Source organism: Pavona decussata, unplaced genomic scaffold (genome assembly GCF_977016875.1).
Source record: "Pavona decussata unplaced genomic scaffold, jaPavDecu1.1 SCAFFOLD_92, whole genome shotgun sequence".
NCBI classification, from domain to species: domain Eukaryota; kingdom Metazoa; phylum Cnidaria; class Anthozoa; order Scleractinia; family Agariciidae; genus Pavona; species Pavona decussata.
The window spans coordinates 645,849-664,748 of record NW_028145509.1 but is presented as its reverse complement, the minus strand read 5'-3'; the positions used below and the strand labels follow the sequence as shown (position 1 = coordinate 664,748).

Below are 18,900 nucleotides of genomic sequence, written 5' to 3'. Positions count from 1 at the left end.
GTTTAAGAAATGTTGTCCAAAGACATTTATAGCTTTCTTTAACTGAACCGCGAGCTATCTTTCTGCATTTGTAGTTTTTCTTCCTTTGCATATAGATCAGCTAGAAAAGAAACATCGTATGTTTATGACAATTATTTTGATTATTATTATTATATTTTTCTTTTATCTTGCCACTTTACGAATATTGGCCTTGATAAATTTCTTGATGGCCTTCTGGTGAATAGAAAAGCATATTCACCAATAATATCAAATAAAGGCAAACCAAATAATTGCCTTAAACGTGGGCCGAGGTTTAGAACTCTGGAATCTTCTCGATCTGAAGAATTCTATCTCCCTAATTAAACATCTTAGGATTTGCGGAAATTGCTGAAACGAAATAAGAGCGATCAGCTAAAAGTATCCGGCTTAAATATTCATGATGTAAAACAGGATTTAATTTTGAAAAATTTTTCTCCAAGAATCCGCAGATGCCACTTAAAGATTGGCACTCATGTTTTGATCAAATATTTGCTTCAGGAGTAACGACTCATCTTTAAATGTCGATTATATTCAAGTTTGAAGTTTGTTTGCTTACCCCATCAACAAACTATATTTTACCCGGCATTATTTTCTTAAGAAACAATGTAAACAGCTTTCGATTTTTTTTTAAACCAGGTATAATTTTCCTTAAAGCTGCAGCATCGATTATCATCTCATACGCAATTTTTCGAAGTCGTGTATTTATACATGAAAAAAAGTCTTCTCGTATCTTTTTTTATTTGGGCAGCTCATTTCCAAACGTGCTGAACAAAAAAAAAATCATATCTCCTTGTATTAAAATATAGCTTCATAAAACCCCCGCTGTGCTTCAGAAATATTAATTATTTCTAAAGATATTTGAGTTCTGAAGACAGCGATGAACTGGATAAATCTATTTTAAATTTTCAATTCATTCATATTTTTTGTGCCTCACAAGTTTGCGACAGCACTTATCTACCTCAACTGATTGCTACACGAACGTGATGATTCGCATAAATGAAACATGAATCGGCAATTTAGCTGACTCTTTCGCTCTACTGAATAAATTTACTACTTGAACATAATGAGACCAATTTCATGATGAGCAAATCCACCAGGCTGCCAAGCGCTTCTCTTTGACTGTAATTTTCCGCGAGCTTTGAGCCGTTGCGGACTCATTTTTATGAGTTGCAATAAAATCCAATTAGACTTTGAAAGATTTCATAGTAATCTTAAATTAGAATAATTTACTAAAGGCGATCAGTTCGAAGCCAAAATAAAATTTCACCGTCTGGTAGATTTTCACGGATTATATCTCACAATCATATTGACGCGATAATAACAATAACTACCGAAAATAAAGCTGCACCTTTTGAAATACCTTTGATTTTAACAGAGACTTTGATTCTTTTTGATTTATGCAATTTCCTTCTCGCTAGAATATTTAATGCTCAGCGCTCTGTGTTGGTGAGGAAATTACTCCGACGCTGTGGAGATTTCACGACGCCACGAGCAGCCTGAATGATGTCTACCCCGTAAAAAGTTTTGTTTGCAATTGCATTGTTCTTCAACGATAAGTTACCTACTGTAGTTTATCTGTATCCGTGTCTTGCCAGTTCACATTAAGACTGGCTGCGACACGGCAGCCGAGCGAGAAATCATTGTAGTAAGCAACGCTCATTGCGCGGTTTGGATAAACTGATTTAAATTCCGCGCAAATTTGCCGCAGTGAAGCGCGCGGACGCCCATTGCAAATACGCTATTTATGTTTATTTTGATCTCATAAAAACTATCACAGGTAAATATTTACCCCTTTCATCTTTTTGCCAGTGACTGCAGACTAGTGTGTAAGGTATCCGAACTGTCAAGTCTTATTTGCTATTTGGTTACCGGTCGATAATGTATCTTGAAAAGCCGGGTGCTTGAACAATCAATTTCAATTTTGTATGACGGTTTATAATATTACGAGTCACGAAGACAAGTTAGGTGTTTTTTAGCCCGTCGTCTCGGTGCTTGCGGGTTTAATTGTATTCATTTTTATTTACGTTTCTTTTCCTGTTTCCATTATCTTCCCCCTTTATTTGTCGCTTCAAGTAAGCCCATATTTCTCGTCAAGCGGTGAGTGAAATATTTATATATCTTGATGTCTTTTATCGAGGCGCTGAAAATTAATTTGATGTTCCTGGCGTAAATTTTTAAGGTGTATTCGGTACTTTTCAATTTTCTTCTAACTTGTTAATTATTGGTGTGAATGTGAAGGGGGTTAAATGTATTTCAAAGTGCACGCTTTGAAACTCGTCGACCGCTGTTCTGCCGAACAGTTCAAGGCTGGTGAAAACGTAGCAGGATTGCTAATTATGTCCAATCGTCCAACTTCTGATCAAATCCTAATGAACTCATTGTAAGATCTCGTCGTAATAACAATCGGGAAGTTTCGACATTACGAATATCTGCTTGGTAAAATTAATAATACGTTATGACTGAAATTAAGGTAAACTTCGAAGCGATGAGACCGAGTAGTGCATTTGACCGAGATCAAGCTACGACATTGTCTTTGCCACAGTTGGGTGGAAAGTTTAGGAGTTCTGTCTGAGCTATTTCTGAACATAAAGAAAGCGCTCTTGTGTTAATTCAATAAAGAATAGCGTGTCTGAGTGTGTGTTTTATTTACTTTCTAAGTTTAGTCTAAACTTTTACCGTCTGAATTGGGAATCCCTGAATAAGCGCTTATACCTCGACTTCCATGGAAGCGATTCCCTTTCCTTGGTTGGTCTGTACGAACTGAACGCCTAACAGGGCGTGTAAACATGAAGGAAAAGTAAGCCTCCGTTCCGGCTAATTGCTATGAGCCACACTTGGGCTGTTACAAAATTCAAATTTCTTATCGGGTTTTGTAATTCTAATTTGTTGACAACATCATGTTAGGGGTCGCCGTGAACTCACTTATTTGTGGTTTCAATCCAAGTCGGCCTTGATGCGTTACATCTTCTCAGTTCCACTTCAGCGCTGAAGGTTAAAAATTACGACAGAACACGTGTTGTAAGCAGTGCGAGCGAGAATCGCGTTGTCAGATGTACTCAGTGCCAGAAGTCCAAGAACACTCGTCTCTGGGCAGATTTTTGATACCTTAGAAGTAGACGAACGATCGAACTACAGGAACATCTGATCCAAGCAATCCAAGCTTAAGTGGTAACACCGTTCCGTTTGTTGCGAAATCGTGTGATAGCCATGCTGGATATTTTGCTTACTGCTTATCGATCTCAAAATATTTTACCTATTATCTCCCCCCTAAAAAAAACTGAGCGTGTGGCTTTCCAATGTAAACTGACCAAACGTGCCTTCCCTGTTAAAAGAAACTGTCTTTAAGAGGTTACGCGCGAGTGTTGGATTGAAATCTCACTTGTATGGCATGAATCTTTCTAGCTGCTTCAAATTTTTCTTTGGGTAGAAAAACTACGGGACGGTCTTTATTATTTTCTTTGTCAGATGAGCAAGTTGCATATAATAGAGACCCGGCTGAGCGATCAATTTCGCGCGGCGCTGAGACACCGCAGTTGCTTAGAATTTAACCTCGCTCAACACCGTTCGCAAGTTCCTTTTCCGTGTTAGGGTCTTTGTTATAGTTTAATAATCTCGCTGCATTCTTCCGCCGTTAAGAAGAATATCTTGGGTTTATTCTTTTGTTAAATCAGTTTGAGACCAAAGCGACAGAGATCTATTGTTTACGGTTCTTCAAGGTGAAAACCGCTTGGCTCTAAAGTTGTAAAAATTCACGAGAATTGACCGACAGGCCAATAACTGATTGGTATCAGAAGGTGCCCAATTTCTCTTATTAACACAGATAATCCTCATTTCATCGGGACATATTTCTTTCCAGCTAATATGCCGAAGGCGCACAAGGATAAGAGAGAGCAAAGCCATTTACAATGATCCTTAATTTAATAAAATATTTATTGTACTCTGTTTCCATTGATGGTATTTTTCATTTTCGAAACTCAACTTAGTTAATTTCTTTGTAGATTCAGTTTAATACTACTTTTTAAAAAAGAAATCTTCCACGGTACTAAAAAAATGTCTGTGTGTAATAACTTGCATTTATAACGTGATCCATTTGATCGCAAGTAACCTGATCGGTCTAATTACTGTTGAGCGAACTTTGGGAGATTCTCCTCGACGACTTATCAGTTGGATCACAGCCATATTGTTTTTAACCGAGCCAGTTTTTTTTTCCTTTTCTCTATTACACAGATGTAATTTATCGCTGGAGGAATATTTGCTCCAACTGAAACAGATGTGCCATATTCCATATTCGTTTGCAATCTTTTTGTATGTTGTATTAAGTTCCTGTCATTTGTCAGAGCATTACTTAATTTGTTGGACAGAAGCTTTTAAAGAAATACTAACCTCTTTCCTGTCATGAGAACTAAGAAAAAAAGATGGAGAAAAAAATGCTGAAGGCTATCACATTTTGATGTACAAAATCATTACTCGTGTAATTTATATTTGTGTTTCTATAGCACAAGAAAGAAAGTAAGAAACGGAATTGAGTTGTGTATACGAAAGGATATTGTCTTAACAGTGGAAAATAACACTAGTGTTAATTTTGGCGTTAAAAAAGGGGAGAAATAAAGCTTGAAAACCATTTTTTGATACCTAGTGTGCTTTCGTCTTTCTAATAGAGAGCTACAGACGCATAGAAAAAAAGTGAACGGGGTTTATCACTTCGTTAATTTAATGGTAGCTATAATTGTGTTATTTCCTCGAGTGTTTCCTATGAATGCGGTTATGACTGACTCTCAGAATGTCTCCACTCTTATTTTTAAGAAGGGGGTGCTAAATGAAGAGAGACGCGTTTGCAGACCACCTAGTTTCTTTGAAGCCGCTATAGCGTAAATAATCTCAGCCGGCGTCGTTTCACCGGCCACCGAGAAACCTTGGCCTCTGCAAGGGATCGCAAAGGTGTCATGAAGTTCTGATAAGTGGGTTGCAGGGTACACATGTGAAGGAAATACTTTGACACCTCGATGGTTATATTTGGGGTATTTTGAAGTGGTGTGCTGTTCCTTAATGAAAAAAATATCTTCCTTGATAGTTCACAGGTGCTGTTATAGTTACCCCGCGGTCTCCTGTAAACAAACCGGGGTGAAGTAATAAACTATGATCGTGGAAAGGCACAGATTTTGGACCTTGCATTGCAAGAAAGGGCGCGCATCGATACATTTTCTGAGTGCGTTTTAAAATCTGGTGCTGCGATTCCGAGCTTATGATGTCCGTCGCACACTAGCACTGCCTTTGGTTTGTTTATGCCCCTTGTAGATAAGCTGATGGCTTGATCCTGTGTACTCCTTACTGATACAAGCCAGTGAAATCGGTTGTACTAGTGAGGTGGAGAAATGTGTATCAAATTTTCACATTCTCCCTTTTGGCAAACATGAAATTTGCGAAATTTTATATTCAAGTGAAACACTGGTGGCGTAACGCTGGTAAGAAAAAATAATCACTCCAAAAAAAAAAAAAAAACCTTAGGTAAATCAAAAACACTTTGCAACAGGAGGGAAATTTTACTGGAATATTTAGAGTTCAAAAGGTTCGCACTCTTTAAAAACATTTCTTCGTTATTTTTTCTTTCTCCTAGACTAAAATCTTGCTTAATTTTAGCATACGATGGCTTCAAGCGGTTCCGTACGTAGTGCAGGCTCCCTACAGCGTTATTCTATAGCATTGCGCCCTTTCGAATCCATGGAAATGTAATATATCTTTTTAATCAGAAATATTTCCTATCAATTTCCTTCCAAACTGAGCTAGAGCTCATCACAGCTGTTTCGGAAAGGCTCAGGTCGGGGAAATTTCCCACCCCTCAATCTTTTTCAACTGTCCGTCACGCATCTCGTACACGAGCGAAGTGTGCGGATATACCAAGTCAAAATAGAGATCCACCTGTTACCAAGAGAATATGTATTTTTTAGGCTTTATTTCTTTTTTTCCGATGAGTACATGAACTGATTTGTTCTTTTTATGGACTGTTTTCCAGTTTAATCTTCGAGAAGGAGTGTTTGTTCGCACGTGTCTCTCTTTGAGATCTTTTGTGTGATTCTAGAGGCGAGCGACCATAAATGATTCTCTTATCTCGCCGATTTGCCTCGGGATATGTGGTTAATTTGAATACAAGAAGTCTTAGCCGTCGATTTTCATGCTTCGCTTAGGTTTCCATGCGTATGAAAATTTTCGGCTCGATTAAAAGTTTTCCTTTTAGTATCAGCAAAATGAAAGCTATCGTGTGTTTATCAGTCCAGATCCGTGTGCCGGAATGTAAATTTTGTCAGAAATTTTGCACATGTAGACTGAAAAGCACGCGAGATTAGAGTAAGGCACGCGAAAGACTCGCACCGGCCGTGTCAACATTTCAAATTGAGTTAACGCTGTCAAATGTTGTGTCCGTTCTAGCTGCGAAATACCCTCTCCTTGTCGCCCTGCTAGCATTTAATCGCTGACTATTTAACAGAAAGTTTGGTTAACAATGAGCGATCGAAAAAGCTTAATTTAATGTCAAAACACCGTAAAGTTCAGCGATGGTTTATATTCGGAATGAAAACAAGACCAGTAAATAACAAACAGCGCCTAAGTTTTCTCTAGTATTTGACTGCCCATTGGCGGTACAGCCTAAGATTAATAAACTTTGTGACAAAACCAGATCCGAGCGGAGACGCAAGTAACAACGATAAAGCAAATAGAGGGAGGATAATAGGGCAAATGATAAATGTGCCAAGATCAGGGAAATAATTTTCTCGCTGCGTCTGGTGTCATTTAGATCGGCCCTTCTTTAAACACAAACCGAGTGCAACACTGAAATTTATTTGCCAGGTTATTTGAAGATAACATTCGGCAAAGGCGACGAGAAATAGTTTGTTCTTAATATCGGTTTTACAGTTAGTCGATCGACTTCCAAATCAAAATTGTACCATCGTCTAGGATGCCAAACTAACTTGACGCAGAGGTGAATCGATGACCTTTCCATCGTTCTATTCTCCTATTATTGCCAGTAATTTTGAGGCTGTGAGCTCTAGCTGATTTTGTTATCCTCTTATTTACTCAAGAAAATCAAAACACCTAGATATCCTGGTTAAGAGTTTATTTAAATTGAGGGCATAGAAAAGACACTGATATCGCCGCGTCGGCAAATAAATTATTTTCACAAAATTACGATTCTGTCGTACTTCCTCGAAAGCTTGAAACAGCTCTTGTGCAAGTAAGTGACATGTTTTCGCCCGTCCATGGAAATATTCAAAATTAAAATCAAGAAACGCTAGAAGTACTACCAAAATCTCAAAAATAGAAACCAGAGAAGAAGAGACCTCGACATAAATCTTTTCAGTGATAAGTTCTCCTGGAGATCGCAGATGTAAAATTAAATTTCACTCCGCGGTAGAACTGCGTACTAAGTGACGGCGTTTGACGCCTTTGACACTGAGAAATATCCACCTACGCTAATAACAATTCACAAAAGTTGCTAATCCATTTGCTATCTGGTTTATACTTTACGGTCTGAACTTTGAACATATGAAAACGGTGCGAAATAGGAATAAATCGAAGTATATTTTTTCCTTCATTGCCTCCTTTTCTGCTCTCTCCGCTCTTTTATAGATAATATATCATTTGGTACAATTTGATTTGTTTGTCAACTGTTTCCCTGACTGGCATACCCAGATACCGTATCAGAGAGACTTTTGATTTAATGATTAAAGTAAATATAATACTCAAATATTACAAGAAATCTCTATTTTTTTAGAGTGTACATTTTTGTTAATCCCGGTTTTTTGTGGTTTGTTTAGTCTCGCTGTTTTAGCTCTCTTCCAGTCGTGTCCAATGTTATTCTCATATGTCTTCACATAAATAAAATCTCTAGATGGTAAAAATGTTTTGCAGTCATTAGTCTCTCGCAGTTTTCTCTACGAGCGAGGTTGTGCATCGAAGGTATGCTTGTCAGGTGGATTCCAATATGGATTGAAATGATGAACTGCTGCAGTGTGATCAGTTTGTCTGCGGCAGCCTACACTGGGCATTGCCACGGCTCCGTACCCAGCACATTGGTTATTCACGGGGTTCTGGATTTGTGTAGAATACTGCGTACCTGTGTAAGAGCTGACGGGGACTCCAACGGTTGATCCCATTCCCATGTAGGGTGCAACCGCATACCCTGGAGGAACTCTAGACGACTGAGGATTGCAAGTGTACGAAAGGGGGCCTGCCGGTTGAGCTGTTCGCCAAGATCCTGCTGCCGCGGGAACGCTCTGAACTTGGTTGTACGCCGACCACTTGGGCGCGATATAGTTACCGTACGCTGCAGCGCGCGGATCTGTTAGCATTCCGTTGCTGTGTGGCAGAGTCGGTTGGCGGTAAGGTCTCTTCATGCGGCGCCGTCGCCTGTAGTTTCCTTTCTCAAACATATCCTCGCAAGCTGGATCTAAGGTCCAGTAGTTTCCTTTTCTCTCACCGCCACCTTCTCGAGGCACCTTGATGAAGCACTCGTTGAGTGACAAGTTGTGTCTTATGGAGTTCTGCCACCCTTTCTTATTCTTCTCGTAGAAAGGAAACTTGCTGATAATGTACTGGTAAATTCCATTGAGGGTTAACCGCTTTTCGGAAGACTCTCGAATCGCCATCGCGATCAGCGCTACATACGAGTACGGCGGCTTGACATTGGGATCCTTCGAAGAGGTCTCCTTGCTTTCGGTCTTTTCACTCTCATTTGGACTCGAGCTGCCGTCTTCCTTTTTGAGCTCCGACTCGTAGCTGCCTAGCTGTTGGTCGTGGTTTGTTGAGGCCATTTTGCTTGTGTTTGACAGAGTTAATTCTGAAGTGTTGGAGGCTGTTCTGAGGCAATAATATATAAATTAGAAATTCTAAAGACTGTTTGGTGTTTGTCTTGTTGATGTGACATTTCATTGGCTCGTCTATTCATTATCTATCACTTTCTATAAATACCCTGACATCACGCTATCTTTTGTCCATCGAACCAATCATTACGCTCTTTACAAAGCGTCAATTGATTCATTTATTTGTCTGGTACCGATGTGACCACCTACTCCGGCAGCTGCCGCTTGTCCGTTCAGGCCCTTAATTGTTTCTATCCATTCACTTCCATTATTATTTACTCCATCTACGCTAAATTTATTTTACTTTTCTATCGAATCCTCGCGAGTTGTCAATTTTCCCTAACTGCCGTGACTCTTGTTTGCTGTTTTCACCTAAGGCGCGAAAATATTTTCCCGTTATCACTCGAGGAGGAGCGAAAAGTGAATCGCTCTTCCCCACACCCATAGTTAACACCTGGTTTACGACTATACCAATCAGAGTAAGGCAATCGGCAGATGAAGGGTATTGAAAGGCACAAAGCAATTCACATGTTGTCTGGGCCAAGTGCAGGCTATTTAGCTTTAATTATACGATGTAGATTTTATTTTTTATTATTACACACATCCCGCTGAGTCTCCTTTTGCGCGATAATGCTACCCCACGCTGGGCCGCTGTACCATGCAAATGCGCGCTCTTCTTTCTGCGAAAACAACACAACAAAACCAGAAGACAGGAGCCCTTACTGCTCTCCACCTGTGCACACTGCGAGAGAAGCACAATCACGCTTGAATTGCGAAGCGCGCGCTAAAATTCTCCTAATGAAGCTTGACAGCAAAACATCCTTATCGATCGAATGAACTGACTTGATTAGAAATGCACCGAATTGAGTCAACGGCCTTCGTTTTAAATCGATAGCGGCGCGACTTGATAAGTTCCAAATACTCATTTTCACGCCGTCAAGAATAAGCGTAATGCAATTATTTCCTCGGTTTTAATTACAGTTTAGAGTAACTGCAATATGATAAAACTCCCCTCAAAAGTAAATATTTCGTCTTATGCCGCCGAAGTCCTTCTTTTCGACTTGATTACTGTATTTGCTGGTACTATTAAGGTTTGTGTACATTCAAAATGTTTATTCAAAAGAGTTGTTAAAGATTTATAATTCAGTGTAAACAAACAATTTCCAGTTTAAGGGACATTTCCTTCAGTGTTCTGAGCAAGACGGCGTTCTAATTTTGAACAAGGAAGCTAAAAAAAACTGGCAAATTTTCTCGCAAACATTTCTCATTCCCTTTTCCTCCGGAAATAAGCAGCTGAGGCTCTCAAATTTCTTGCCTAATCGCAGATTTTAAAAAAATTTATATTTCAAAGGTCAAATTCTTGTTGCTCCTCTTGGCCTTATCTGTTCCATCAAATCGTTCGTCTTTGTAATTGTACGAAGGCGAATACGATCTTGTCATTCAAAATTTTGAAGCTTCTTTCTACAGAGGAGCAAAAGCCGACATTGTTTCCTTGTAAAGGAAAGTAGAAAATTGCAGTGAAACAGCTGTAATTTTTTTTTCTATAGAACCATGAAAAACACGCGAACTTTTTGCGGACGTGAAAAAAAATTATATCACGCGTCAGCTCATTAAGGTAACCCGAAAGATTTACAGACATTGATTTCAATTCGATGGAAATGAAATCATTTTTAACCCAATACCTTTTTTTTATAAATATAAATATAAATATATATATGTATATATATTTCAATATCAATTTACCTTTTCGGTGACTTTAGGCCTTTGGCTTCTAAATTTCTCCCAGTCTTGGGTGTTATTGAAATTTTCCTAACCTTACGCGATTCCTAGCGATTTAATCTAGGTAGGTAACCTTGACACGAGTCAGGAATCCTTGAAAAAACGAATTGGGGTTTCTGTGATATTTTCGCCACGGGTTGTACACCTACTGTCCTCGCTAGACATAATTGTTTCTAGACTCTAGAGATCGTGATTGGCCCCGCTTAAATTTATAGCCCTATTATTTACATTCGACACAACAGTTGCCTTGGCTCGCTTGGGACTTAATTGAAAAGAGCTCGTGGTAGAAGTTTACTGCGTTAATGTGCGCTAAGTCGGAGAAGCCAGGAACGCCGGCGCTTTATTAGCTCGCTAAAAACGCCTCTCGAGGGTTTGTTTCCATGATTTGTGTTCGTTCAATCCGGTTTAGAAAAGCGTTGACAGCAATCCGCGGAAGTTTATCTCCTTACCCGCTGTTTCTGTTTACCGAAGTAATCTAAATTTCACTACAGGATAGTGATTATGTATTCGCTACGTTTATTGCATTTATGGTTTCGCCTACCCCGCGAATTGACAGCTTTGCCCTTGGAGGGAACTTGATAATTAAGTGACAAACGTGGGAATTAAATACAATTCCGCGAACTCTTGACGTATTTGAAAATGCCAGATTCCATTATCTGCTTCCACGAACCACTTTTCATGAGGTTAAAAAAGATTTTGAGTGCTGCATTCGGCTTTTAGGCGGGCTCGTTTGATCACAGGAAGCTTGTGAAATGTTTATGCGTTTCCTTTGTTTTGGCTCGCCAATTGCCAATGTTAAGGTTACTTAGGGGCCTCATTCAGGAACAATATTCCGTAGACTTTGCAAGAACCTCATTAGTCCTATGACACCATTCGCATAGTTCAGGTGTTTGCAGAGGGATTAATGAGCGAAAAACCTCGCAAACGTCGTGGTACAAAAGCGCTTATCTCTATGCCAATAGCCGACATAGTGTGGTTGATTCTGTTATCTATGTTTCTCGGAACTTCAAATTAAATGTCAGTTAATCTCGTCTTGTTTTAGTGCGGATTCGCTCACACGCAGGGAACTCGTAGACAAAACTGCTGTAAATAATCGCAGTTAAGCTTGTTTGTTTAGACAAGCGAGTAATCGTAATGTCAGTCAATTTGTTACTTTGTCTTTACATTTCCTTATCAACCGCGCTAAACTTGATCCGTTTTATGCGGAGCTTTGAGAATCGTTCTGCTGTTCCCTGGGGCTGTTTTGTGAACTATTTCTCTTGTTTTCGACCCCATCAATCTTAAAACGACCCCTGCTTAGAAACTGATGAAATTGAGCCCTTTTTAACTGCACTGATCTTCGACCTAGCGGCTATTTTAAGGACAATTCATAACAACTGCTTGTGGATATATTTAATAAACGTTCGACTCCATAAAAAGGACTTAACAAATCCACGTGCCCATTCATTTGTGTTTGTTTGACGGCTTTTACTTTCGATTTTGGCCAACATCAGCTAATATCATTGTGTTCTGTGCCACTCTTGTTGAAAAGAAAAATGTGTGGTCGTCACGCTGTTTAAGATATACAGATTTTCCTGAACACTAACTCACTTCTGTAGTAAACGAATTTCAGGTTCAACTTTACAATTCATTGTTTCGATTGAAAACGAGATTAATGCTAGAACAGCCGGTACGTAAATTGTAAATTGAATATTAATGTTGGCTGCTTTCTCAGCAAATAAGGCTTCACCGCTACTAAATTGTTTTGATAAAACTTCAGTCTATCGCCAATAATCCGTGTAAATTGAAGCCTAAACAAAGAGATTGTTTACAAACAGAATTTTCTGCACTTAAGTACCTTTCTCTCTTCTGTGAAAGGAATATATTTAGACAATTCTCATGGTCTGTGTTAAACACTGTTTTATCTTTGTTCATTTACAATCAGTAAATTTTGACTGAAACAATAGATGTGTCTGTGTGTAGCATTACTGCTGTCGCAATAGATTGTATTTTTCTCAATCGCTCTTTAGCTATAAATTTTAAAACAGTGTTCACTTCAGATAACGACAATTCAATGTGTTGAGGTTTCAAGCGTGGGCGCAACAAGTGGACAGCTATTTATGTCAGCTTCCGCTTCATTTTAGCGTCACGAGTTGATCATATTCATTTGCTGGCAATCAAAGGCTTACTTCTGACGAGCTCGACCGAAAGGAAACTCGTGCAACATTCGCTAAGTAACTACTTAATGATGAACCTAACATTGTGCAACGATACCGGAAATTGGATCTGTTGAGTTTGGGAAGGAAATATCGCGACCCTTAGTCTGCCAAGACCTCGAATCACCACGTTTGTTATCCACTTAACACAGTACGCACTCACCTAGGATACACTAACTTGAAGACCGCTAGCCTCTTCGAAGATCTCAGTGGAGGAAAAACAACTCACGTTATCTATAGTTTCATTCAATAAATCCAGCCTCTGATACCGATAAATAATTCACGGCCCTTCGACGGATCAGCTTGAACGCCTATGGACAAGTTCAAGGTCTTCCCGCCTAACAGTTATGTATTAAGTACCCGCATGTGAAGAAAGACTTCGCCACCGAAGAGGCGATCGCTCATTGTTGAAGGCGCGAACTTCCGACCTGTCAGTAAATGTTCATCACTCATACAAAAAGAACAATGCCTGTTTGTCAGGGGACCCCACCTAGAGCAGTCCGCAATGCTTTTAAAAAAATCGATATATCCCGCCTATCCATCACAAGTTTATTTTTACAAGGACAAGGCATCGTTTTAGAAAATCCTGTATAAATTCCACGCTGTTACATTCACTGAATACTTCACCTCACTGCTTCAGTGACTCTGTCACGCAAGTTTGAAAACAATTCTATTATCTTGTATGTAGCTGAGCTGGCTTTGTTTTATCGCCAACGATGATTTCTTCTTCTATAAATATAACAGTCGATTGCTGGCTCATGATTCTCAAGAACAGATAATACAATAAGACTTGAAACTGAATGAATGGTTACTTAAAGTAAATATTACATACAGGCGGTAGACTCGAGAACAGCATCTTATTAAGGTCCCTGTCGTTTGTTCTCGAAAGCATCATTTTGGAATCTTTTAACCTTGGTGGAATACCGTTTTCCTGGTAATCCTTATATAGTGGGTGTTCCACAAACTAATGAAGTCTAAAAGGATCTTTAATAATGTATTGTCTCAATTTAACGCTCCTGCCTATGTTTATTTGTTATTTTGTCTTGTTTTCTTAACTATGGGGTTGTGTAATCTTTAATTACTTTTACCGATTAGCTTTATCTTCTCCCCATGTAAAAATTGATGTGTGAACTGATGCGTCAACCAAGGTGAAAATGAGCTGTTGATGCCCCTTCTAATTTGTCGTTTCCTCTAGGTTATCTTTGCTGATTGGAGGTGGTCCGTACATATCACCAGCATGTGTTTGTTTACTTAACGCTAGCTAATTTTGTCAACGCCAGTTTGAAATGAAACCCAGATCCCTATCAGACAACATTTATCCGGAAACAACATTTACCACTGTTTCCTATCCCCTTTTGGTACAAAATAACCAAGATGAAGTCGAAACGAAGTGTCAAAATAACTCGTACTTCAAAATATTTGGCAGTGACCGCACCTGGTAGTGTAAGCTATTTGAAGCATTTGTAGACACATCTCAGTGTTATTTATTTTGGCTTGTGTTTTCAGATGAAGATAAAATTTTTTCTTTTGATGTCTAAACAATGTCAAATTATCGGTCAATGAGGGCAGTTGAAATCTACTTCAGCTGAGAAAGAATTCATTGCAAGTTTTGCCTTTTTCTCTGATAAGGTAAAAACTTCTTGATAAGACTGAAGAATTGAGTTTCACTTTTTGAACCCTATAGCGTTCAACATGAAACCTTGAATTGTATGATATATGTGGTTCTGACCACAGATGTTACAAAGCTCGTTGTCAAGTGGTGCTGCTTTTATTCAGCATTTACACGAACAAAGAATGGGGATTTTTTTTTTTTTTGGTCTTCAACTTTGAAGCGGTAAGAATTTTTGTCAAGTGTTTACGCCGTTCTAAAAATATGCTATAGATTGCACATTCAGGCGATATCTCGAGGTTTCCGGTTCCGGATTGGGGCACAAATCTTGTATTTCCTTTCACTGGCACTTCAACACTATGAGTACACACATTTTTTTTTTAAATGGCCGTTACTTCTCGTATTGTTCGTTAATTTATTGAAAGTGGCAATCAACTTGCTCCAACAAGATACAAAGCAAATCTCATCTTATTTTTAACTTGCTAGACAGAAACTAATGAAGCCCCTACAGCCACTGAACGTTCAAGTGATTTATCCGGTCTCCTTGGAAGTTTCCGGTCATGATATGGGAATTATCTACCTACAGCTTGGAGAAGTCTTGATAAGATTCTTGATTTTGAAAATTCTATCACGTTCGGTGCAGAAATATAAAAACAATACATTGAACGTGCAACAGATAACCTTACTGTCAATCAACACTGCGAAGTGGCCTTGAAACAATGAAAACTGCCATTTGTTTTGAGCCAGTTCAATCATCCTTTTGAACTTTACTATTGTTCTTTGTTTCGTTGGAGGCGTTTCATGATTGTTCGCATGAAACAGTGGACCCTTGCTAATTTTTCCCACGGTAAAATTTCAATAGCTGGTAGATGAATCACAATTGACGCCCGCAAATTAGATTAACTTAATTTCGCCACCATGTTGCATTCATTGCCTAATGAGGGGAGTTAATTGAAAGCGTGAATTGTCTGAAACTTTCGTGGTCGAAGTTTGAAAGCTTTCAAATACTGTTAGCTCACACTTCGCTCATTTTTCACCAGTTTTTATGAAACAAAAGGCTACTTCACATTAACAATACGAAAACAAAAGAGCTCTTCAATTCCATAAAATCTGAAATCTCGGCAACTTTTTATCCTTTGTAATCCCCTTAAGACAAATTTAGAATCAAGATGCTATAATTTACAAATGCGTGCTTGTTAACAACGCAAACAGCTGAAGCGAAGCAAACAGGTGCTCTCGGCCGCCCAAGGAACGACTTTGTACAAGTTTCGCTTAATGGAACTGTATTGTTCATAATACATTTCTGAACACGCAACTCGTTGTGCAGCTAAGTTCGCAACTCTTTTCATTGTTCTCTGGTTCGTTATTTTAGGCTCAGAGCCCAGCTGTGGCCTGTCTGCGCCTACTACTTTTCTGGCAAGCGTAGTAAGTCACCAGTGTTTATGTAACAGTTGGTGTAACCTTGTTTTGTCGTGCGGTTGCCGATTTTAAGCGCTATTTTTTCCGCGAATACGAAACTGAATCATTTCTTATTGTCACGTTTTACATGCAATATCATAAGCTTCGCGCTCTTTTGACGAATGTCCGCGTTTTACGAGATATTTTGTTACGTACACACCTAATTTCTGCTATTGTTTTGTCGAAAAGAGTTTAGCGGTTTCTGTTGAGATTACTCTGTCATTCACAAAAGTCTGTTACTCTTTAAAAGTTTGCAACGCAGAAATTTCGCAAGTACAGTGGTTGTGCTCAATAGTGTGAATCTATAACTCCATATTTCAAGCTCATTTTTTTTCTGAAACATGTCGGCCACGTTTTTCGTATTCGTTGACCATAATATCTACTTGCCAGCTGAAGTGCCTAGTAAATGATTAATTGGTTGATGAACAGTAATTCCATAAACCCAACTAGCTGGTAGATATGCGACCAAAGCCAATCACTATGCGAATAAATCTATTTGTTTTGATTCCAAGATACGTCATTAGAAAAATAACCTTTTTGGCGTGGTCTGATATCGTCGTGAAACTTCAAGCAGAAAAAAAAACGAACAACTTTCTTGACTGATTTCCAAACTCTGCAAATAGGTCACCTCATTTTTACAAAGCGATCACTATGCCCAATATCTATTTGACTAACTGGTTTGTCACCGGTTCTCGATTAAAAGCGGAATTCTTTTCTTTTTCCATGTTGCTTCTCAAAAAGATATAGGACAAAAAATGAAGGTATCGCCCCAGCCAAAGATGTGTCTTGATAGTGATATTAGCGAGCACAGACGAACCGAGGATTAGTATGTTTGATAACAACGCGAGTTTTTCTCAAATATTACTTGTTAGGGCCTAGGGTAGATTAAACTGTTTTCCAATATATTCGAGTAAATAGAATCCGCAACGGGAAAATATCTTCACTCTATTTACTTTTCAAAAATAAACAATGAAAATTAAGGGCAAATAATAACTCTAACTTCCAAGCAAACATGAAGTTTGCGTAAATACGTTCGAAAAACGAATAAAGTCTTACCTGGACGAATCTCTCTAGCTTGCACTTCGCCGACGAGAAGGCTAACACAATTGACAGCTGAATGGGTCCTTTGGCCCCTTAAATCAACGTTGATTAAATATTTATACTTTTGAAATATTTGATATCGTTTTAAAGGTATTTTATTTGTACAAACAATCATGAAATATTCAGACCATTTCACTGCGTCTTTCCGCGACTTACGTAAACATAATACAAAATTAACCTCGAAAGCGGGGATTCTTTTCAAATACACTTTCTCTCTTTTGCTGAGAACAATTGACCACACTCGAATTTGTATCGCTTGATAGACTTATTTGCCTGCGGTGTACAAGAATCGTGCCCTTGAAAATAAGACTTGTCACACTGATTTTGCTGGTCTATTTCCTCTAAATGGCCGCATAACAGGTTACCAGACTCATGGAAGAAAATTTGTATTTTTATCTGAGGTTTTAATTTGGTCTGCCTTTCAAACTTCATTGGAGACAAGGCACCTGAATGAGCCTTCTCAGATACCTGTATTTTTCAAGCTGTGTTTTCATGTGGAACATGTTTAGTTTCCATTGTTTATAAACTTGACATTTGAGACGCAGATACTTACCAAGGCATGGCAGATATTTGTGGCCTTACTCTCCGTGTTCTTATGAAGATGATTGTACTTTGAGCCACAACGTACAAAGAAATATTCAGGTTTTCGTGAAATTCATGCTGAGAACAGCAAAGTGCAAGTCGTCAAGTTAGCCAGTTGTTTATATTTCGTCCCTTGTTCCATCTCGTGGTTTTTCCACAGTGTATGCAATATTAATTTGCTTTTCGTCTGCTGGTGTCTGATTCAGTGAGGTCTTTGTCGAAATTAAACTTCCTTTTATATTGAGTTTTACATTTTTGGCTTTCTATACCCCGGCCTATTACTTTTTTGCGAAACTTCGCCCAAGTTACCCTTAAGTAATTCCTTCCGAACACGAAGCACGCCTTTCAGCTTTCTGTCGGTTGTTTAGCAAAAATATCGGTATTTGTTTCATGATCACAGTCCAAATAAGTTCATTGATTATATCTAAACGTTGAAAGCTCGACTTTCCTCAGGAGGTAAAATTATGGTTTTGAAGATATATATTATTATTATTAGTTGTTAGTCAAAACTCAATTCTATTAAAAAATCGTGGCTAGGTAGTAATGGTGTAAACCGCACATATTGATCATATGGACCATATATTTTAGTTGTATAGTTCCACAACGCACTCCAATGCAAACAATTTAGTTGTAAAGAAGAAATCCCCTTGCGTTTGTTGTTTCATGTTGACGTTCAGTGGACACTAAACGTTGAGAGTTTTTGAAAAAAACAATTCAAGTTTAGTTTTCCTCGAAACCTTATTACTATCCACTAGCTAATGAAATTTGTGTTTTCAAAAGAAATGTTACCAAATTGGTTGTTTTCAAAACTTCATCCCCTAAATTAAAATGCCTTTAAACTACGGGAGCTTTCTCATTTAGACTAAACGAATGACTCGTCTAAAAAGCTCGGTGCCAATACGAACAGAGCCGCTCAAAGCTTAAGCGGCTCTGTTGCTGGAAAATTGAGAAGGTTAGTGGTTGATGACTAAACGATGACTTCGCTTGTAATTTAGTTAGGTTCCTTATGTTATTCTCGGTTAGCCACCAATTTTCATTATAGAGGATCTAACGAGATAGGTGGCTGTGTGATCTTTGTCTTTCCATGTACATTTTGGGACGTCGGGCAAAAGGGAGTTTCAATGTTTCTAGATCACATACAAAGTGATAAAGGCGGAATTACGAGTCACAGTTTTGAAATTGAGATACTATTTATGAGATTATCGTGTCCCAGAGAAACAGGTTAGCATATTAGATAACGTCGCACCACTAATCGAACGCCTTTTTCAGAGAATTGTGCAAACAAGCGTATGTTTCAAAGTGCAAT

At 38.6% G+C, this 18,900-nt stretch overlaps 1 protein-coding gene and 2 long non-coding RNA genes across 5 annotated transcripts in view; 2 read left to right on the top strand and 1 right to left on the bottom strand.

The window, feature by feature from the left end:
* LOC146473702 (uncharacterized) overlaps window positions 1-18,900 on the top strand; it is an 83,670-nt gene that overhangs the window by 29,444 nt on the left and 35,326 nt on the right. The gene's annotated exons all lie outside the window — the stretch shown is intronic.
* On the top strand, window positions 2,731-4,649 carry LOC146473706 (uncharacterized). The gene is made up of 2 exons (XR_014866290.1): window positions 2,731-2,815; window positions 2,923-4,649. It is a non-coding gene; the product is annotated as an uncharacterized LOC146473706 (long non-coding RNA).
* On the bottom strand, window positions 7,112-13,166 carry LOC146473705 (forkhead box protein L2-like). Of its 2 annotated transcripts, none has more exons than XM_085117745.1 (2): window positions 13,008-13,166; window positions 7,112-8,863 (listed from the first exon to the last, which is right to left on the bottom strand). In XM_085117745.1, exon 2 carries the CDS (start codon window positions 8,820-8,822, stop codon window positions 7,944-7,946), a length of 879 nt encoding a protein of 292 aa, XP_084973871.1. In that variant the 5' UTR covers window positions 8,823-8,863; window positions 13,008-13,166; the 3' UTR covers window positions 7,112-7,943. The 2 variants fall into 2 exon arrangements, with proteins under 2 accessions (XP_084973871.1, XP_084973872.1); XM_085117746.1 differs by lacking the exon at window positions 13,008-13,166 and adding an exon at window positions 10,614-10,706 and having other exon boundaries at window positions 7,112-8,868.